Source organism: Nematostella vectensis, chromosome 7 (genome assembly GCF_932526225.1).
Source record: "Nematostella vectensis chromosome 7, jaNemVect1.1, whole genome shotgun sequence".
NCBI classification, from domain to species: domain Eukaryota; kingdom Metazoa; phylum Cnidaria; class Anthozoa; order Actiniaria; family Edwardsiidae; genus Nematostella; species Nematostella vectensis.
Window position 1 is genome coordinate 1,617,501 of NC_064040.1, and position 22,401 is coordinate 1,639,901.

The following is a 22,401-nucleotide window of genomic DNA, read 5'->3' on the forward strand; positions in this document are numbered from 1 at the left end:
GCGGGGGCCCTGTGGTTGTGTGCGGTTTGGATACTGGGAGCGATTTTGTTGCTGATTGCGCGCATTAGCGTTTCCAGTTGGACGACTTTGGCTATCTTTTTCTTTAAGTCGGCATACTTTGCTCCAATGGTTTGGTTTAGCAGTAGTTACAGAGGGCACCGTATGCGGGGCATCTTTTAGCATCGTGTTCCACAGTTTCCACATTGTTTTATTCTCGGGTTCCGAATTTTTCGATTGCGTGCACGTTTTGTATATCTCCATAGCCGCTGTGTAATTGCGCAGCTTGTGTTGCGAATGCGCCGGTGACAGCCTCGCGCTATAATTTGTTTGCTTCGCTCCGTGTTCAGCAGGGCGTACCTAATTGTCCAACGGCGGCGGTCAAGGATTCAAATCGCTGCTTACTCGTTTTAAAAAATGGCTAGCGGCCAGGGAAATGATTTAGCTCGGATGTTTTGCCACACATCGAATTAAAGTGTACCCTGGCATAGGTCTGCGAGATAAAAATATTTCGTTTGTTGTATTTTCCTCGTGAATTTCGACGGTATTTGAGTGCTACCGAAAATGGCGCCTCCAACCTTGTTTCTTTCCTTAGTAAGGGGAGAGAAGTCATATATTCCGTTACGAAAACCCCCCAAAATCGTATATTACACATAAATATGACAACAACCAGGCATGTTCCAAGTTTTAAGGCAATTTTATTGGCACAAAAAAATCGCGACTTCAACCCACACGTTTTAGAATAACAGCCGATTCCAAGCTACGAACAAGATTCAAAACCATTGCCTAGGCTACCTGTGGTTGACCTGGGAATGACCAGGAGAGAGGGTTGGAGGTTAATCGTATGCGAAGTGTCCCACTTAATTTTGTTGTGGATTGTAGCTTTTCCTGATATAATTCTTTGCAAATTTGCAAGGCGCTAGTAAACTTATAATGTCATTCGCGCAAACGAAAAATATACAATTCGAAAAAAAAAAAAAAGATAAAGAAAGAGTGAGGGCAGAAAGGTCCGCCGTAATTGGCCTAGCTGTGGCGGATACCCTGCCCTTTCGTTATTGTATGTATTTATGTTCTGTTTCTCATGTATAACGTATTATGTATGTGTATTTTTTTTCTCCGTGGGCAAAGTCAATAAATTAAATTAAATTAAATTAATTCTCCGCATAAAATAATGATTTCTGTTCTTATCCATATTGACTTGCTATGTCAGTCGCCTTGGACTGCCAGGCCTTGGACTGCCATGAAGGAGAGAAAAAGACTTCTTCAAGAGTTCTTTAGCATCCCTAAAAAGCAGAAAAAACAGATTAGCCTCGATCATTTCCAAGTTGAAAACACGTTTTGTACACACATGGCAATAACGGCGAGCTACTTGGAAACTCTACACCACCAACAACAAAAAAACTCTATTTCGCGTGCATGAAAAAGGTAGAACCTGAGGACCTTGATTTTAAACTTGATCCCATTTTTTTTGCTTTTTGTTACGAGCACGCATGCGACCTTTGCTAGTCCAAAACTCCGTCGGATAGCCAAACTATCCTTGCGAGTATGTATTCACAAATGTGAACTTTAGAAGCACACTAGCATACACACATTGGCACCAGTCGGGCCAAGACGGGACGCTAGCACAGTCTATTACCCGTGCAGTTCGGCAACCATGGACAGCTGTTTCGTCCTTATCAGGACTCGTCAGCATGGCATAGCCGGTTTGCCTCAGTTAAACCTCATCGGCAAAAAAACTGCAGGGCGACTTCGACTCGAACGAAGTGCTTTAAACCACAGCTTAGATCCATGTGGGATCTAGAGCTGCGACCGGGCTAGCGTGATGGCAATTGTGCGGATCACGCATGCGACCTTTGCTAGTCCAAAACTCCGTCGGATAGCCAAACTATCCTTGCGAGTATGTATACACAAATGTGAACTTTAGAAGCACACTAGCATACACACATTGGCACCAGTCGGGCCAAGACTGGACGCTAGCACAGTCTATTACCCGTGCAGTTCGGCAACCATGGACAGCTGTTTCGTCCTTATCAGGACTCGTCAGCATGGCATAGCCGGTTTGCCTCAGTTAAACCTCATCGGCAAAAAAACTGCAGGGCGACTTCGACTCGAACGAAGTGCTTTAAACCACAGCTCAGATCCATGTGGGATCTAGAGCTGCGACCGGGCTAGCGTGATGCCATGCTATGCCATGCTGACGAGTCCTAATAAGGACGAAACAGCTGTCCATGGTTGCCGAACTGCACGGGTAATAGACTGTGCTAGCGTCCCGTCTTGGCCCGACTGGTGCCAATGTGTGTATGCAAGTGTGCTTTTAAAGGCCTTTTATACCGCCTTCGAACCCCCCCCCCTTTTTAGTGTTCTTAAAACTTTCAAAAATTTAATTTTTGCGAAATATCGACAGGTACTAACAAGTTTCGACTTTAACCTCAGGAAAACCAATAGCAAGAATACATTTTTAGTGATCATATAACACGTAAAGCCCGAGGGTGATCACACGTGGACGAACTTGCAAGATTATTTGTGCTGGATTTGGAAGAGTTTAGCGTCAGAGCCTGTAGACAGGATGGAAGCACCGGGGCACATCCTGGGTGAGTTCATCCTGAATATCTAACCCGGGCGTGTGTAAATCAAACGCACAAATTTGAAGGGTACTAAAATAAATTAGGTATTTCAAATCTCGTTAGGCGTGCCCACATCCGTCATTTCGCAATAATTATTCTCATTTTAAGCCTCCTATTGCCCACAAAACAGGTCATTAGTATTCTGACCGGCCTTTATTACTTCCTTTCTTGAATTTTATTGCTAATATTCACAGCACTAGACGGGAAAGCCTAAACTGTTAATATTTTATTAGTTTCTCCAGTCTTCCGTGACATACGCAAAGGGAGTGATAGTATAGTCCTTAAGTTTTCATTCTTTTTAGTAATGTAATGGCAAAAGGATTTATAAGCAAATAAAAGTAAATCTTTAAAGATTTTAGTTCTTTTTTGAATTCACATATTCGCGGCAAACAAAACGAACATTAATTTTTGATAAATTAACAAAAAGGCATAACAGAGTTTTTTACTTAGAGTTAAGCGACAAGTGCCAAAAACATGGATTATTTTTCTTTTAAATCTCGCCGCCGGGCATAGTTTAAGTACTAAAGCTTAAGACACTGAATGTAGAATCGTGTTTATGCCAAAAGTTTTCGCGGGTCTGTCTTGTAGCTAAATTTCCTCAGAGGCTTCGAGTTTACGAAGCACGCGCTGCATTTTGACTCACAGATTATCGTATTGTTACGTCATAAACATTACGTCATAAACTGAAGTAATATGTAAGGAGACATGACAACTTTGAGGAAGGTAAATGCAAATATGAAGCTTGAAATTTTCGGAGTGGTAATCTATTTTTTTCGGCGCTTTTTTCTATGAATTTGCAGCACACAACAAAAATCTAAATTTACTGTTGCAAATATTGTGGACATCAAAATACGCGTGAACGCTGTAGTAGTATGTGCTATGAATATTATGTACAAAGGGTTGAACAATTTCCGATATTGTTTATTGAGCTTTTTCCGATAGTTGGTGGGGGCGCACTCTCTCCTGCTCTCTGCCCTGTTCTGTCCTATCCCAGTCCGAGGCTAGGGCCGGTCTGCATGATTTGATTCGCTCGCTGGCAAACTCATCACGAACTCTGCCTGCTTCTCTCGCTCACGTCAAGAATGGCAGGTGGGTATAAAGCAAGTAATTTATTAACCTTTTTATGAATTGGCAGGGAGTTGTCGGACCACCTCTTCAAGATCCCTAGGGGGGGTAGGCCAGATGGCAGAGGTTGCTTCTATCTCAAGAGCACGTGGCCTCCTCTCCGAGATATGGTCTAGAATATCCGGCTTCTTCGAAGGTATGATCACAGTGGCGGATCCTGGAGAGCTCAAGGAGGCCGACCCCACCCCCTCCCCCTCCGGTAGCAATTTCAGAAAAAAATGTATAGGGGCTAAATTGCGTAGATTGACCGCGCTTGATTTACTTCGCTTTACGATAGCTCGTCTTGGCTTATTAAAAACACCCCACCGTTCGGTGTCTGCAGGCGTGCTGATACATCACATCAGTGATGGCCGAGAGATCGGCCTATGAACACGTATAGCTATCTGAGACCTTTTATGTTTGCAGATGTTCAGTTTTTGTTTGGAGCAAATTGGTTTAATTTACTCCACCTCCTATTCCATAAATGCTCTCTTTCCTGCAAGATCGTGCGCCATGGTCCATCCCTCACCCACCCCTCATGGTCCATCCCGCACCCACCCCTCATGGTCCACCCCTAACCCACCCCTCATGGTGCACACCTCTCATAATCCAGGGGCAAGGAGGAGTGGGCCATGGCGCGCAATGTGTACGTTACAGCACAACGGGGGTGACTTTCACTTCTGCTCAAATCTTTTTTTCTCATAGATGTCAATCACTATATAATCTAGCATCCTGCCTCCCCCCCGCCCACCCCTTCGATTCTTGTTCACAGACAATCGCCAGAGAACCTACTAAGTTTATGACTGCTCAAATTGTTTTTTTTTTCTAATAGACGATATCGACTCGAGGGCCACTTCTAGTTCTTCGCTCAGTGTTTCAAGTTTCGAGGGTTCCTCGCAGCTGCTACCAAGCAGACAGTGTGAAAAGAGGTGCTTGGTGGAGCTTCCGGAGGATATCAATATCCCTGAACACAAAGGTAGATAAAAATAGGACAACAGCGCATCGCGAGCGGGTTCTTTATATACCTTCTCAAGAGGCGAGGTCCCTGCCCTCCTCTCTCGATCTACAATACGAAACACACGCTTCTATTCGATCTTGTTTCTTAGATGTGAGCAATGTGGAAGCTGAAGACATTGTTTGTCCAGGGTTTTTTTTGCATTTTTTTTTTAATATTATATTCCAAAGCACATTCCCTCTTCACTTTCGCTCTCTTGATCGAATTACGTTGTTAAAATTGAGAATATTTGCTTTAAAAATTTGTCATGGCACTGCGCATGTCTGGAGTCAGTGTTTATTGTAGGCTTTTAATTGTCTACAAACAGTTGAACTTTAGCTGTCAATACCTTGTTAAAATAATATGCAATATTTTATTGAAAGCTATGTTTATTGGCATTTTGTGGTAATTTTCTTTGAATTTAAGTCTCCCACATGTACCAAAGGCTAATAAGTCAATATTAGAATTTGACTGAAATTCATTGTGTCCGGGCCGGAAAGCTATTGCAAAGCTCTTACCATGACACTGCCCCTTTTAACAGCGTCAGAGAAATTTCGCGCAGCCTTTAAAGAGAATCTTTATTTTTATCGTCTCACTCAAAACTGCTCCAAGTTTGGCACCTATAGACCTTTTGATATCATGGAAAAAATATATAAATTTAAAGCACAAATATATTTACCTTGTTTATTTTATTTTGTAGATCTAAACTCCCAAGAAGACATGAGTGATATTCCTCGCAACGTCGAGCTTCCAAATACTATAGCAGATGAGCCATTCAATGCGCATGTTCAACATCCGGGGACAACCTTTGACACACAACACATTGATGGCGTTATTGCTAAGAAATCTCACTCCTGGGCGGGAATCACAGAGCATGAATTCCTGGACTTGCTAGACCTCATAGAGCATACCCCAGAAGTAGCGGAATTTTTTTCTCCACAATTCTTGGTAAGGTCAGGAAAAGAAAGCGAAGACCATAGCAACGAAGTGCACGAAGTGGGCTCAGCGATGTCATTAGGAAAATGTACCCGTGATAGAGCTGATTCCGGATTTTCCGAAATCCCCAGTCCATGTTCCTCAAGGTGCAGTCTCTTTTCCGCGGATAGCTGGAAATCGTTTTGTCAAGCCTTGGAAGACTCGTATACATCCGGGACATTGGAGGACTCGTCCTACGAGACATCCGTGGACTCTATGACTGACATATGGGAGGAGCCAATGGCGAAAGAAGACGAGAAATCGACAACCAAGCAGTGCAAACACGCATCCTTTCATTCGGTATCGTGTTGCGCGCAATAAGAATGAGATGGTCACAAATTGCTTTCAATATATATAAAAACACCAGAAATTTGTGTTGTCGCCAGAAACTTATGTTCTTCTGTGTTCCTGCCACAACTTGTGGTTATACTAATTCATTTCCATAAATGCTCAGAGTTATATATTTTCATGTATTATTATGATTTCGGAGCTAATCTTTAATAAGTAACACATCCATATGATCACAAGCGTCTAAGCGTTGGGTTTGGCTGATAGTCCACAGAACATATTAAAAAACAAATTTGATCCCACGAAAATTAAAACCACCTTCACCTGTTTCCTTTGATAAACGAATTAATTTAAATCGTATCTGAGACAATGGTTAAACATTTGCTATCGTAAAAACTTATAAAATGAGCTCTAGTTCGTAATAAAAAATTAAAATACACAGTGACTTTTATCAAAAAGTCAAAGCAATATTAATGAGGTGATGAGGTGAATAAGATTAATGAGGTTTTGTTATGCCGCCTTCTTTGACTTGCTTCATATTTATCAAAACAGGCTGGCCTCCCTCAAGAGTCGACGGCAAGGCCGATAAAAAGTTGTCAATTGGATGTGCTTTAGTTATTCTAATTCCGTACCTCGTCAAAATCTTGCACAGGGTTTTTCTGAATTCTGGAATACGTAGGGCGTACACTATAAAATTTATAAACGAGTTTACATAGGTGAGTGCAACCAAGTACGGGTAGAACACCACAACGGAGGCATCAAACCATAACTTGCAGATAATGCCAATCAAGATGGGGGAAAAACAGAAATATGAAACCAACGTCACAATGAATAGAGTTTGGGTCATTTTAGCGGTAGTTTGGTGTACTCTTCCGATGTGTAAATTGTCAGGGAATGTCAGCTTGATCCATATCACAAGATAACTTATCATGATTGACATGAGCGCGACAATTCCAGCCACCATCTTAACGGTTACCAGGACATTGTAATTCCTTGAGTTAGACGCAAAGAGCTGGACCTGCCAGCTGTTCAGCAATAGAGGGATGTCAAACAAGAAAGCGAAAAGCCAAGTGATCGCAATGCACACAGAATAGTGCTTCGCTCGTAAAAGACGGTGCTTGAGTGGAAAAACCACCGCGTAGACTCTTTCCAATGCTATTAAAGTTAACGAGAATAAAGATCCAGAAATCGCTACATCGTTTGCAAACTCGATAAACAAAAGAATACCCGGAGTCGTGAATGCTGCATAGAAGTTTATAGACTTCGACATCAGTGTTAGTCCCGTCAGCAAATCGGCGATTGTCAAACTGGTCAGAAAATAGTTAGACTTCTTTAGGCGGAATGTCTTTTGGTGAAATACTGCCAGAGCTAAGAAGTTGAACACGATGGTTATTATGGATTCAGTAAGGTAAATGGAGTGAAAAATCCCACGGTTTTCCTGACCAGGTCTGGTGTCGTTCATTTCCATGGTTTGCCACGTTAGTAATATTTTGGTATACGAAAAACTCTCACGTTTTTATATTTAGGCTGATAGACAGCTGTTCAAGCAATGAAGATTATATTCTCATCATAACTAATTTTATAATACTGTTACAAAATAAACTATACTATATTTTAATTAAATTTTACAATAAGAAAATGAAAAATGACAAACATTAATTGAAATATATATGCTGTATACTTCACTTATTGTTATTCCATCAAGTCAGTCAAATTACACAAAAATGAATAGCAGTAGCTAAAATTATAAATGGAATTGACATGAAGTGCAAAATTGCTCACCACTGAGCTAGTGGTTCAGTGCGCATGGGTTCAGTAGCTAGAAATGTCAAGCGCTTTTCTCAAGGTAGAGTTTTGAGCGCATGCGTGGGGGATAAGCATTTGGCCAATGTGTAGTTCCAGAAAATATCCATATCCCCCCCCCCCCCCCCCTATTGAGGGGGTCGGAGGTATGACCCCCCACCCTTCTGGAATTTCCAACCCCCTAGAAAAGATAAATACAGTAACTGTTAAGGAAAAGGGCATTTCCCTCTGGAAATTCCTGGGCGTTTGAACCCCCCTCCCCCCGGAATTTCCAATCCCCCCAAAGGGGGGGGGGGGGAGGTAGTGATATATTCTGGAAGTACACAATAGGGTTTTTTTTTCGCGTATTTTCAGTTGTTGAAAAAAATAATCCATCAGGGATGTATTTACCACAATAATCTCATCTTTCGTTAAAACAGAAAATTGATATAGGGGAAGACCTACAATTAAAGAAGAAATGATTTAAAAAACAGCTGAAAAGCATGTTTTAAAAATTTCAGAAATTATATTACACTGGCACATACTTGTATGATAAATAGATTAGAAATATACCATTTTGAGCTCGCAGTGTTTAATGTTGTCATAAATTTAGAATCATCACTGCTGTATATGGGACCACTGCTATATATGGGACCACTAGCGTGAATGGGCCCTGTTATATATTGGACCACTACTGTATATGGGACCACTGCTGTGAATTGGCCCTGTATATATTGGACCACTACTGTATATGGGACCACTGCTGTGAATAGGCCCTGTATATATTGGACCACTACTGTATATGGGACCACTGCTGTGAATAGGCCCTGTATATATTGGACCACTGCTATACATGGGACCATTGCTGTGAATGGGCCCTGTTATACATGGGACCACTGCTATACATGGGACCACTGCAGTGAATAGGCACTGTTATATATTGGACCACTACTTGTATATGGGACCACTGCTGTGAATAGGCCCTGTATATATGGGACCACTGCTGTATATGGGACCACTTCTGTGAACGGACCCTGTTATTATGGATGACGGGTTAAAAACAGGATCTCTTCCAAAAAGTCAACGTCATGTCTCAAAAGTCCTCGAATCTTATCGGTATCTGCAACGACAAGGGCGACGAGGACGAAGATTGCAAGAGCATCAATTACCACCGAGTGTCTAAGAGGTGCTAACGGTATCTGCAACGACAAGCGCGACGAAGACGAAGATTGCAAGAGCATCAATTACCACCGAGTGTCTAAGAGGTGCTAACGGTATCTGCAACGACAAGCGCGACGAAGACGAAGATTGCAAAAGCATCAATTACCACCGAGTGTCTAAGAGGTGCTAACGGTATCTGCAACGACAAGGGCGATGAAGACGAAGATTGCAAAAGCATCAATTACCACCGAGTGTCTAAGAGGTGCTAACGGTATCTGCAACGACAAGCGCGACGAAGACGAAGATTGCAAGAGCATCAATTACCACCGAGTGTCGAAGAGGTGCTAATTGAACGCCGCCATCAAAGAGACCTTTCCTTCGCAAGTGATCTTAACAAAGTGGTCCATGTATGCCCAGGTCCGGAGTTTTGACGGAGATAAAATCAAAGGGAATATTTTTAGTATCACAAATTCATTGCTGTGTCATGTTCTTGAAAGTAATTTTGCTGTCAGGGGGCCGGGTAGAACACTTGCATAATCCCTCCACCTCCCCCTGGGGGAATGCGTTTCGCCTATTCATGTCTATGTATCAAAGGCCTCTCCCGTGTGCACTGTCAGCTTGACGTTCATCCCGTACAGGCTCAGGGCCGGGTAGAACGCTTGCGTTATCCCGTGGAATGTTGGGCCGTTTGGTCTGGAGTTGTCGGTCACTAGCTTTCCTATAACAAAACACAGTTGTGCCACATTCATTTGGCGGTGAGACTAAATGCCTTAATGGTAAGAGTGCGTATCATTACAAAAGGCTGTTTTCGATGCAAATTAGCCTTTGTATGGCATTGGGTCGTTAGTATGACCCCAACAAACGTCGCAATAATTTCAGTGGAACCATTAGTGAACAAATTTCCCATAGTTTTCCGTGCTTTGTACTCTTTTCTACAACACTTGCGAGTTATCTCGCTTTCTGATTGGTTGTTAGCCATGGTAAATCAGAGGACATCCCTCGGGATTCGTCATTCACACAATCCTTGCAGGTCACTTGAAGCGAAAGAGATGAAATCCTTCATTCAATTTCGAGAAATATGGTTCACAAATCTTTTATAGTAAATGTATTTTTAAAAGGACACTAAAAGTAACGAAGACTGAAGGGTTTTGGAGCTAAAGATTTCAATTTTCGTTTATCTGCGCGCGCTGCAAACACAGCTAACAACCAATCAGAAAGCGAGATTACGCGTAAGTGTTGTACAAAATAAAATAGTCATCGACGTTTTTTTTTTTTTATTTAGATGGTTAAAATTCAGATGGTTATTGAAACGAAGACTGCAGGGTTTTGAAGCTAAAGTTTTTAATTTTCGTTTATCTGCGCGCGCTGCAAACACAGCTAACAACCAATCAGTAAGCAAGATTAAGTGTTGTAGAAAATAAAATAATCATCGACATTTTTTTATTTAGATGGTTAAAATGCATTATCTGAATTTCAGGAGAATTTGGAAGATGTCCTTCTTAATAACAAGATGTCCGAGGTTCTTTGAGCGCGGACTCCGCTTAAATAGGTATTAAAATATTTTCTTAGTTATTTTCAAGTGGAAAAGAAAATGATTAGAAAGAAATGTTCTAAGACTAGTAGATAATCCAGTTTTTCAGCTGTGAAGTAAAAGATTAATCAAATTTTATTAATCGAATTGCTGGGGAGTTCATTATTAACACCCTCTTACCATCAAAGTAAATATTAAGGTAATCGCATTACTGAGAAGTTTACCACTGACACACTCTTACCATTGAAGTAGATGTTGAGAAGGTGGTCGTCCAGGTTAAGCAGCACCCCTACATTACTATTAGTCATCTCAGCCGATGACCTCTTGATCTGAATCCTGTTCTTTGTGTTGATACATGTTGTGGTAGGGTGCTCGTTGATCTGTACGGCGTACGAGTGCGAGTCTTCTCCAAGGATCGGGTCGTCGATAATTCCACGTGCAACTCCCACCCCTGTAGGGGGGAAGAAAGATACAATCTTTCAGCGAATAATTTCGCTAGCTGTCCTTTTCATGAATTTTCCCAATGTTTTTTATGTAAACTCCTCCTTTAAATCTAATCTAATCTTAAACATTACCCGTACCTTTATCTCGACCATAACCCCCACCTTTCAACCTCACTTTCGCCCAAAAACTTTCCTTTTCTAGTTCACCTTTACCTTTACTCACTTCACCTTTATACTTCTATCCTGTTCTTTGCGCTTATCTTAATATCTTACTTTAACCTTTCACTTTCTCAAAGACTTCACAAATTGGGAAGCAATTATCCTTAAATTATGCAAGAGAAGATAACACGTTCACCATGGCCTTTTTAGTTTCCCTTTACCGATGATAGAGATAGCACGTTCACCATAGCCTTTCTAGTTTCCCTTTACCGATGATAGAGATAACACGTACACCATGGCCTTTCTAGTTTCCTTTAACCGATGATAGAGATAGCACGTTCACCATGGCCTTTCTAGTTTCCTTTAACCGATGATAGAGATAGCACGTCTTAATATCTTACTTTAACCTTTCACTTTCTCAAAGACTTCACAAATTGGGAAGCAATTATCCTTAAATTATGCAAGAGAAGATAACACGTTCACCATGGCCTTTTTAGTTTCCCTTTACCGATGATAGAGATAACACGTTCACCATAGCCTTTCTAGTTTCCCTTTACCGATGATAGAGATAACACGTTCACCATGGCCTTTCTAGTTTCCTTTAACCGATGATAGAGATAGCACGTTCACCATGGCCTTTCTAGTTTCCCTTTACCGATGATAGAGATAACACGTACACCATGGCCTTTCTAGTTTCCCTTTACCGATGATAGAGATAACACGTACACCATGGCCTTTCTAGTTTCCTTTAACCGATGATAGAGATAGCACGTTCACCATGGCCTTTCTAGTTTCCCTTTACCGATGATAGAGATAACACGTTCACCATGGCCTTTCTAGTTTCCTTTAACCGATGATAGAGATAGCACGTTCACCATGGCCTTTCTAGTTTCCTTTAACCGATGATAGAGATAGCACGTACACCATGGCCTTTCTAGTTTCCTTTAACCGATGATAGAGATAGCACGTTCACCATGGCCTTTTTAGTTTCCCTTTACCGATGATAGAGATAGCACGTTCACCATGGCCTTTCTAGTTTCCCTTTACCGATGATAGAGATAACACGTACACCATGGCCTTTCTAGTTTCAGTTTACCGATGATAGAGATAACACGTTCACCATGGCCTTTTTAGTTTACCGATGATAGAGAGCTGATTCGGGCTGCTGAATTCATCAACATGGACCCTCCAGTAATGACGCCCCGAGGAGAGCTTGACGTTCCCGAGAATAAAGGTGTACATCGGACTCTTCAGAGCCACCGTGCAGTTATCAGGAGACATTTCCAGCTCGTGATTGGCCGTAGAGGGGTCAAGTTGGAAATATAGCCCTACAAGAACAATATAATTTTATATTTAGCCCGTCAATAAACACACGCAAACATAGCCTTTTAAAAAGCCATGGTTCTCTCTGTTGCCATTGACAATATTGATAGCTCTAATACCTTTAGGTGTAGAGAGTACTAGCTCATCACAGGGGGTCCCCTCCCCAGCCATGTTGATCCCCATGATGCGCGTAATCAGCTTCACGCTGTAAGGGACGCTAAGCATGTAGTGCTCCAGTTTAGGGCCCTCGTACACCCGCTTGAACTTCCGGTCCTTTCGCTTCCGGTGCCCAAACTCTGCTGCCTTAACCATGTCAATCTCCAGGATGTAATAGTCTACAGGGCACCGAGAAGCCGGTGGATGCCAGCCAAAGTGAACGGTGGTGTTCTCGACTTTGCACTTCAGCTGATTGAAGGACGGTGGATCTGTGTGAAAAACATGTCTGGTAGTTTAACCTCAATTATACCCTCGAGGTTTTGCACCGGTAATTTATTAAACTTATCTACTCCAAACACATAGCACATGCGCAGTTGATGATGTTGCACCTTTCATACGAATATTGTTCATTTCTCTATAAAGGGTCCTTACCAGGGGGTGGAGGGGTCTCTATACCCGTAACTAGGTTGAGCTGAACCTTGGCACCATATAGGCACAGCCCAGCACAAAACATCCCAGAGAGCCCCTTGAAACTTGGTCCCTTGGGACGGCCACTATCCGTTTGGAGCTCGCCGTCGAGGTACACGTTCAGGATCTCTTTGTTAAGATCCAAAAGGACCCCAAAGGCGCTATTCTTTAGATCTTTTGCTTTTCTTTTGATCTGAATCTTGTTTTTGGTGTTTTCCGTGCGAACTGCCGCCCCTTGGAATACTTGAAGAGCGAAGGAGTTTGTGTCATTACCGATAATGGAATCTTGGGTTGGCCTTCTGGCAACTCCTGTAGGGAAGCACGAATATTTTGTTTGTAATACACCATAAATATAAATCCCTTCGATTGCGCTAACAGCCAAACTGTTGTTATTGGAAGACAAATTATGAGAAGAAACCCTTGAAATTTAACAGATGCTTTTTGAGATTTTCTGATGCTTTTATCCTGCCATCGTGTTTGCACGAGAAGACCTTCTACTTGATATTTTCATTTAATAAAGGCAATGAAGGCGTTGTCATTTGTACGAGGTACACTTACCCACGGCAATAAAGGCGTTGTCATTTGTACGAGGTACACTTATCGTGGCAATAAAGGCGTTGTCATTTGTACGAGGAACACTTACCCATGGCAATAAAGGCGTTGTCATTTGTACGAGGTAAACTTACCCACGGCAATAAAGGCGTTGTCATTTGTACGAGGTGCACTTACCCACGGCAATAAAGGCGTTGTCATTTGTACGAGGAACACTTACCCATGGCAATAAAGGCGTTGTTACTTGTACGAGGTGCACTTACCCACGGCAATAAAGGCGTTGTCATTTGTACGAGGTACACTTATCCACGGCAATAAAAGCGTTGTCATTTGTACGAGGTACACTTACCCACGGCAATAAAGGCGTTGTCATTTGTACGAGGTACACTTATCCACGGCAATAAAGGCGTTGTCATTTGTACGAGGTGCACTTACCCACGGCAATAAAGGCGTTGTCATTTGTACGAGGTACACTTACCCACGGCAATAAAGGCGTTGTCATTTGTACGAGGTACACTTACCCACGGCAATAAAGGCGTTGTTATTTGTACGAGGTACACTTACCCACGGCCATAAAGGCGTTGTCATTTGAACGAGGTACACTTGCCCACGGCAATAAAGGCGTTGTCATTTGAACGAGGTACACTTACCCACGGCAATAAAGGCGTTGTCTTTGCAAAAGTCGAGGTTGACCCTCCAGTAATGACATCCATCTGCAAGCAGGGCGTCGCCAAACACGTTGGAATGTATACTGCTACTCTGGCTCACCACCATGTCTCCATTTGAAAGCTTGAGGGACTTGTGAATAGTTTCTGTGTCAAGCTTGAAGATGACACCTTAGTGAGAGAAGTACAGAAATTGTATAAGTAAGGGGTGATTTGTTAAAATTTCCTGCGTGTCAAGCTCGAGGATGAAGCCTTATTTGGAGTAAAGGGAATTATCTCAATAGGTTGGTTTTCCGTGTGTTTTCCTATTTTACTTGGTGTCAGTTTAGTTTCAGAATTCCCTACCTTTCTCTGTTGACAGAGATATCTCTTCGCTAGGCTCACCCTCGCCAGCGGTATTTACAGCTTTGACACGCGCAACCACTGTTACATTGTACTCCAGTCCCCTTAGCGTGAACTTGTTGCGCGGTCCTTGGTACACCTGTGTGAATACAATATTTGATAATCCCGGGTCACCCCTGGGGCAGATCAATAATACATTGGAAAGAGAGCCACACCACATGGGGTCCAGGGCCCATTTTCGATTCTGACGTGAGTTGAATTAGCTCGCTCTTGCCTGCTTCGAGGGTTATTTCTTTGGGTCTTTACAAAAAGTAATAATTACTATCTAAGCTGCTGTTTTTCGTGATCAGGCATGAGTCGTATTGTGCCTGTCAAAGGCGCCTTCTGTACCTTTGTAAAAGTTCTTTCCTGGTGGATGTCCCCCTCCCGATCCAGTATGTCAACCTCCATAATGTAACAGTCCACGTTGCACTGTTCAGGGGGGACCCAAGCAAAGCTGATTTTGGTGTTGTCAATAGAACAGTCTTCAAGATTTATCACTGGTATACCTGTGGACAAAAAGAGCTTTTTTGTAAAGCTGATATGATGGTAAAAGATTCGTCGATAAAATTTTCATAAATATGTGCGACAGTTCTATTCCTTTGGGGTCGATTTAATTGCATCGGGAACCTATGGATAAAAACCGCATGTTTAACGTTTTCCTTCTCGGAAAGTTTTTGCTCCATCCCCCAAAAATCGTATCTGTTCCACCACGCAGTCTTACATATGAAGTATTTCAGAAACGTGTTTGCTGAAGTACCATATTGTTGTGAGCACTGGATACATCTGGTCCAGGGACATCTTTATTACGTTCATGCAAATTCGTTTGGAGTCAGAGTAAAGGGTAGGAACTGACCTGGTGGGGTAGACGGTGACTGCAGACCAGGAATCAAGGTCATCTGAGCACTAGTGCCATATACGCTGAGTGCTGGAGAGAAAGTCCCCGAGACCCCTACGAATGAGGGCCCTCCAGGCCTCGTATCGGGTGTCTGCAGCTTGCCATTGAGGTAGACATTCATCATCTGCTCGTCGAGGTCTAAAAGTACCGCAATGTTGCATCCCTTGAATTCTTTTGTCTTCTGTTTGACCTGGATGAACTGGCTCCCTGTGTCACACCATTTAGTGGTGTTTTCGAAGATTTGGAGTCCAAATGAATCGTCATAGTCCCCTGTTTTTTTAATGATAAATATCATGTTCTGAGTTGAGTACTTGATCACGTGACTACTCTAATACCTACCAATAACCTTTTCCTGGGATGGCTTAGCAGCCACGCCAACTGCCAAATACCCGGCGTGGTTACATCCGGCGAACTGGTCGACCTTGACCTTCCAGTAGTGACGGCCAGTGCCCAGCATGACGTCACCGAGCAGGGTCGCAGGGACGGCGCTCGTTACCTTGGCAACTAAAAGGTCACGTGAGAATACAAGTTCACGCTGTGTGCAAGAGGACGGGTCCAACTTAAAATGCAGACCTGAGAAACAAAGAAATTATCGAAAAAAATTCAGTTGACAGGAAAATTAATGGAATCAGCAACGGAAAGAAAATAATGTTTAGAGAAACATTGGCATAGTCACTGTGAGTACGTAAGGTATATTCACTGTGAATGCAAAAGTTGACGTTAAATATACGAGCCTATTAACGTTGGGAATTCTCGTGTCTTGGAGATTTCCGTTTGTTCGTCGTAAAGCCAAAGAAAGAAAAGCAGCATGAACTTTAAAAAAAAATCAGCAATGCTTCTAACAACAACTCAAAATTCAACGCATTTCTTACCCTTAGCAGCGCGGAGAACAATCTCCTTGCTAAACGGTCCCTCCCCTGCACGATTAGCGGCCTTGACACGCGCGACCACCCTGGCGCTATACTGCGCACATTCCACGATATATCGACAGCTTGTCCCTGTACACACTTGGATCAACTCTCGATTATCTCCCCCACCGGGGTAGGGTGAGGGGTTGGTGACCTCTGCCTCGAGCTGGTACGAGTCTACGGCACTGTGCGGCTGAGACCAGACCAGATAGACCGTGCGATTAGTGACCCTACACTGCGAAGGCGCGAAAGACGGGCAATCTGTGACGAACGAAACAAAGCAAGGTTTAAATAGAGATGTATAAATATGTGTAACGGCTAACCCTGCACTGTGCCACCTCAAACAACGGGCCATCTGTTAAGAAAGATTTGTGTTTAAATTTCGATTGTGTTGTGTATTTCTAGCATGTCTTTGTACGTTAATACCTGGTATTTGCAGCTATGTCTTGGTACGTTACCTGGTATTTGTAGCCATGTCTTGGTATGTTATTACCTGGTATTTGTAGCCCATGTCTTGGTACGTTACCTGGTATTTGCAGCTATGTTTTGGTACATTTCCGTGGTATTTATAGCCATGTCTTGGTATGTTATTATCTGGTATTTGTAACCATGTCTTGGTATGTTATTACCTGGTATTTGCAGCTATGTCTTGCTACGTTACCTGGTATTTGTAGCCATGTCTTGGTATGTTATTATCTGGTATTTGTAGCCATGTCTTGGTACGTTACCTGGTATTTGTAGCCATGTCTTGGTATGTTATTACCTGTTATTTGTAGCCATGTCTTGGTATGTTAAATGGTATTTGTAGCCATGTCTTGGTACGTTACCTGGTATTTGTAGCCATGTCTTGGTATGTTATTACCTGGTATTTGCAGCTATGTCTTGGTACATTTCCGTGGTATTTGTAACCATGTCTTGGTATGTTATTACCTGGTATTTATAGCCATGTCTTGGTATGTTATTACCTGGTATTTGTAGCCATGTCTTGGTACGTTACCTGGTATTTGTAGCCATGTCTTGGTATGTTATTACCTGGTATTTGTAACCATGTCTTGGTATGTTATTACCTGGTATTTGTAACCATGTCTTGGTATGTTATTACCTGGTATTTGTAACCATGTCTTAGTATGTTATTACCTGGTATTTGTAACCATGTCTTGGTATGTTATTACCTGGTATTTGTAGCCAAGTCTTGGTACGTTACCTGGTATTTGTAACCATGTCTTAGTATGTTATTACCTGGTATTTGTAACCGTGTCTTGGTATGTTATTACCTGGTATTTGTAACCATGTCTTGGTATGTTATTACCTGGTATTTGTAACCATGTCTTGGTATGTTATTACCTGGTATTTGTAACCATGTCTTGGTATGTTATTACCTGGTATTTGTAACCATGTCTTGGTATGTTATTACCTGGTATTTGTAACCATGTCTTGGTACGTTACCTGGTATTTGTAGCCATGTCTTGGTACGTTACCTGGTATTTGTAACCATGTCTTGGTACGTTACCTGGTATTTGTAACCATGTCTTGGTACGTTACCTGGTATTTGTAACCATGTCTTGGTATGTTATTACCTGGTATTTGTAACCATGTCAGCTTTTTCAGGATCTTTCTCTCCCACGAAGTATCCACAGCCATGTGCTCGAATGTGGGTGTGATGGAGGAGGCGGGGCGAAGGCCTTTGATTGACTCAAGCATCAGTGCCATTCTGTTATCAAAAGATACCGATATTCACTTAAATGATTGCAATCATACCAAGAAAAGTATGATATTCAATCTACAGTCAATCAATTAAGATTTTAATAAACACTTTTGCAGACTATAGTCAAAGCATAGGAACTGTGCCTACCTGGTTTGCAAAGCTGAGGAAGTCTGTGAATAGAGAGGAATAGTTTCAATACCTTGAAATAAAATGTTACGAGTGGAGGGTGGGTCGAGGGGCGTAGCAAGGGGGAACAATACCAGTTGAAATACGAATATTAAAGCAGTAATACTGGGGCATCCTCTCTTTACCCTCCTAGAGCTCGTCATCAAGACGTCTAGTCGACTTTTAGGGACGTATTCGGAGACATATTTGCGACAATTTCGTTCTTCCTCATCGTCCCTCAATACTTAGCAATTAAACTACGAGTTCGAGTTTTCTTTGAGTCAATAGATAGTCAACGAGGCGCGTAGCTCTGAGATGACTCATAGAAAACGGGAACGAGTGGTCAAATTGTTTTAGTATAAATCCACTTACATACTACCTTTAAATAAATGACGATTTTAATAATTCTCAGTAATAAATAACCGCTTTTGTCGCGACAAGCAAAGGGCTTTTTCGCTACTCGCTATCTATCGCTTCGCTCAATAGATAGTGAGTATGGGAGCCAATCAAATTGCGAGATTCGTGATAGTATGTGAGTGGATTTATACCAAAATGGGGCAGATTTTGGTATCCAGCAGAAAGCCACCAAGGATAGCCATATTACCACCCATCATCAGGTGTGTACCCAGAGGAGTGCCATCAACCGCCCCCCCCTATCCCTCTCCCTTCCTTGGCTGTCAAAAAAAATGGGTCATTTTCATATTGAAGGATCGTCTAATTCCCCTTCGAGGCCCCCCCCCCTCCCATTTAGTAAACCCTGGTTTCACGCCTGGTCATCATCATCATCACAATATCCGATCACCATCATGAATTTTAAATATATAAGAATCTCTTTGATTCACCTGGAGAAATGTTACTGGGTTGTCCTCTTTCAGTGCCTCCTGGGAAAACTCGACGAGACCCAGCGACTGTTGAAGAGTCTTATCGCACTCTAGGATGGTCTCGTGCAGCTCTGCTAGCTTCTCATTGTACTCAGAATTCACATTATCCAGCAACTCAGCTTTCTTCTTCTCGACAATGGCAAGCAGAGCATCGCATTCTTTTTTCACGTGAGATTCTACGTCATTTCCCGATTTCTACATAGGTAAGGTAGAACACACGGCTTTTTTAAGTACCTCGATCCCACATGAAAGGTATAGTGCTAAGCTTACTGATATTAGAGCCGTCACTTTTAGTTTTAGTGTGAACTCCCGTGCAAACAAGGCCAACATCAGGCATCATGGTTGATGCTCGAACACAACACAAAAGAAATGTTGGTGAACTACTTGGCATCGCCTTCAACACGGTGTATAAATAGCAAGCTTTGACGGGCCAGCGTCACACCAGCTGGCTTGTTTGCACGGGGCTCTTTGAACACTGTGTTTTGGAGGTGCTGGTGGGTCTGGCAAAGGTTAAATTGACGTTAAATATTTGCCTAACAATTCGCCAGCATTTCCTTTGCTTCAGCCGAGCGTAACACAGCTTTAATGATGGGAATGTTTGGCTCATTCGTATCTATTCAATAGCGTACAAAGCTTCGTCTAGATAATACTGATAGTTAGATAGAACATGCCTTTTGTCCAATCATGTATCAATCATATTGGTGTTCATCCAACTCCCCCACACCCCCCCCCCTTTCCCCACCACCAACACCATCACCCTGACCCCGACCTGGGCACTGTGCATCATAATGCGCGATTTACCTTCGCTACCGCGCACATCCCTTCTAGCGTATCCACAAGTTTCTGAGTCGCGGTGTTCCTTCTCATGAGGGTCCCCAGGCTTCGTGTTACCTCGTCCTGACATCGAGTATTAAGCATGGATATATATTACAATATGTGTGATATTATCCCCTAAAATAATCCTAATGCAGCAATTTCGAGGTTGACAGTTTTGTATCTTGAAAAGCGCATTTTTAAAGAGATACAATTTCTGTCTCAGATTTTCTTTTTTCCTGGAAATCTCAATTTTCAAATTTTCAAACCGCGGTCTCGAAAAGACACCACTAGAACTGCACAAACGTATTATCACGCACCCCCTCCCCTCCCTCAGTAAATCGGGCCCCTGCTTCCCTGAAAACACTCCTCTCCTCCCCCAGAATTTGTGGTTATACGAACAAGCTGACCTTGTGGTTATACGAACAAGCTGACCTTGTGGTCATACGAACAAGCTGACCTTGTGGTTATACGAACAAGCTGACCTTGTGGTTATACGAACAAGCTGACCTTGTGGTCATACGAACAAGCTGACCTTGTGGTCATACGAACAAGCTGACCTTGTGGTCATACGAACAAGCTGACCTTGTGGTCATACGAACAAGTTGACCTTGTGGTCATACGAACAAGCTGACCTTGTGGTTATACGAACAAGCTGACCTTGTGGTTATACGAACAAGCTGACCTTGTGGTTATACGAACAAGCTGACCTTGACCCTGACCTTTGTCTTACGAAACACTTTCTCCAGGAGCTCCACGTGATGAGCCCTATGCGACCCGGCCTCCTTACACAAATAACACACCGCAGACCTGCACCCGTAGCAATAGAGAGCCATCCTCTCGTGCGGGTGGTCAGGGCACATCATGTTGGAGGTGTTCTTAGGCTTAGGGACTTTATCATCAGGGGGGCCTAGTGTGTGGCTTGCTAGGGGTCCCTTCATGGGGTGACAAGCGTCGAAACACGTGCCGCAGTACGAGAAGCCGCACTGTTTACACGTGCACGTCGCCGTCTGTGGCGCGACATCCTCGCAGAACTGGCAAAGAACAGGCTGCTGAGCCTGCCGCCCTAAGGGGGAAAATGGAGATATTCTCAATATCACGTGAGTTTCAAGTGCAGCAGTGCTTAAAGTCCATGAATCCGACACAAGTGACTAGATTGATTTAATATATATATATATTTATGTTTATAGTACTTTTCCTGTATTATTTGAACTTAAGCTTAGTTCAAACGTCGTATTATCCATGAGCTGTATTCAATGCAAATGCATGGAAATGACGATGAAACAACCGATTTGATTCAATTGCACGCATCTGCATTGAATACGGCTCATGGATGATACGACGTTTGAACATAACCTCAGAAATATAACTGAGCTGTTTTTATTGAGGGATGGATTGACATTCACGTCCGAGATTGAAGCGGGATTACTAAGATAAGCATCTCATTTGCATAGGGATTCATCGCCTACGAAATGCGTCACTCGAGTCGGATCAACAGCTGTGTTAGAAAAAAACACGACATTTCCAAGATTTCCATGTTCATCGACATAAAGGGTCCTTAAAAGTTAAATACAAAATCTAAAAAGTTCCAGTAACGCAATACCGCAAACCACATCCTCAAATACTAATAAAGAGTAATAGTAAATAATCTATAATTCTAGCCTACAAAATAGGCGCCAGTGTCCCAGAAAAGCTCCCGAAAAAGCCGTTCTATTGGACGTAGCGCCAGACAAAAAGTCCGTTTTTTCGCTCAACTAAGCTCGGCGATTACGTATTTCACGCAACTAGCGCCTGTTGAGCACTATAATTTGGATGTTAGATATGTTATCAATAAGAGCTAGTATTGATTAAGGTTTTTAATTAAATAATTCAACTATTTCTTGATGCCTAAGAAGACCACGTTGTCTTGGCAACATTGTAACGAAGCGATATTCAATATCTCACCTGGTACGGCGCGTTCTTCTTTAAACCTCTCAATGACATTCTCAAGGATGAGATTTCTCGGTAAAGCGTCAACTCCTCGAGGGTCAACCGGGATTTTTCTCCGACAAGACGGACATTTCACATCGGGCTCCAGGTGTGACTTGTAATTCGGTCCCTTATTCTCGGTAACCCAGTCGGCCCACGCCTTTGACGACCCCCGAGGTTCTAGAATGCGCCTGGCGCATCTGGTACAGAGATTGTGCGAGCAAGGTAGCACCACCGGCCTTTGAAACAGCTCCAGGCAGATCGGGCAAGTGAGCTCGCCCTCCATGATGGATTTTCGGAGTTTTGTGTAAGCATTTGTGGTATTGTTCGTGAGGAGAAACCGCACATGATTAATTAGGGAATTAAGACAAAAGGGTAGGTTTTCATTCGCTTGGAAACGCATTAATTATTAAAAAAAAAACAGATTTCTAAAGATGACCATTCTCTTCATTTTGGTTTA

At 42.6% G+C, this 22,401-nt stretch overlaps 2 protein-coding genes across 2 annotated transcripts; one reads left to right on the plus strand and one right to left on the minus strand.

Moving 5' to 3' along the window:
• The first annotated feature begins 3,296 nt into the window (after positions 1 to 3,296).
• On the plus strand, positions 3,297 to 6,421 carry LOC116618061. Its single transcript, XM_032381350.2, has 4 exons — positions 3,297 to 3,344; positions 3,757 to 3,882; positions 4,558 to 4,701; positions 5,420 to 6,421. Exons 2-4 carry the CDS (start codon positions 3,804 to 3,806, stop codon positions 6,013 to 6,015), a joined length of 819 nt encoding a protein of 272 aa, XP_032237241.2. The 5' UTR covers positions 3,297 to 3,344; positions 3,757 to 3,803; the 3' UTR covers positions 6,016 to 6,421.
• A 2,967-nt stretch (positions 6,422 to 9,388) lies between these two features.
• On the minus strand, positions 9,389 to 22,233 carry LOC5511942 (E3 ubiquitin-protein ligase TRIM9). Its single transcript, XM_048730496.1, has 17 exons — positions 21,918 to 22,233; positions 20,696 to 21,039; positions 19,962 to 20,057; positions 19,122 to 19,355; positions 18,262 to 18,284; positions 17,987 to 18,120; positions 16,374 to 16,670; positions 15,841 to 16,074; positions 15,460 to 15,771; positions 14,955 to 15,112; positions 14,568 to 14,703; positions 14,208 to 14,393; positions 12,970 to 13,314; positions 12,501 to 12,806; positions 12,198 to 12,386; positions 10,698 to 10,907; positions 9,389 to 9,643 (listed from the first exon to the last, which is right to left on the minus strand). The coding sequence occupies exons 1-17, from the start codon at positions 22,225 to 22,227 to the stop codon at positions 9,507 to 9,509; spliced, it is 3,651 nt and encodes a 1,216-aa protein (XP_048586453.1). The 5' UTR covers positions 22,228 to 22,233; the 3' UTR covers positions 9,389 to 9,506.
• Positions 22,234 to 22,401: the final 168 nt, after the last annotated feature.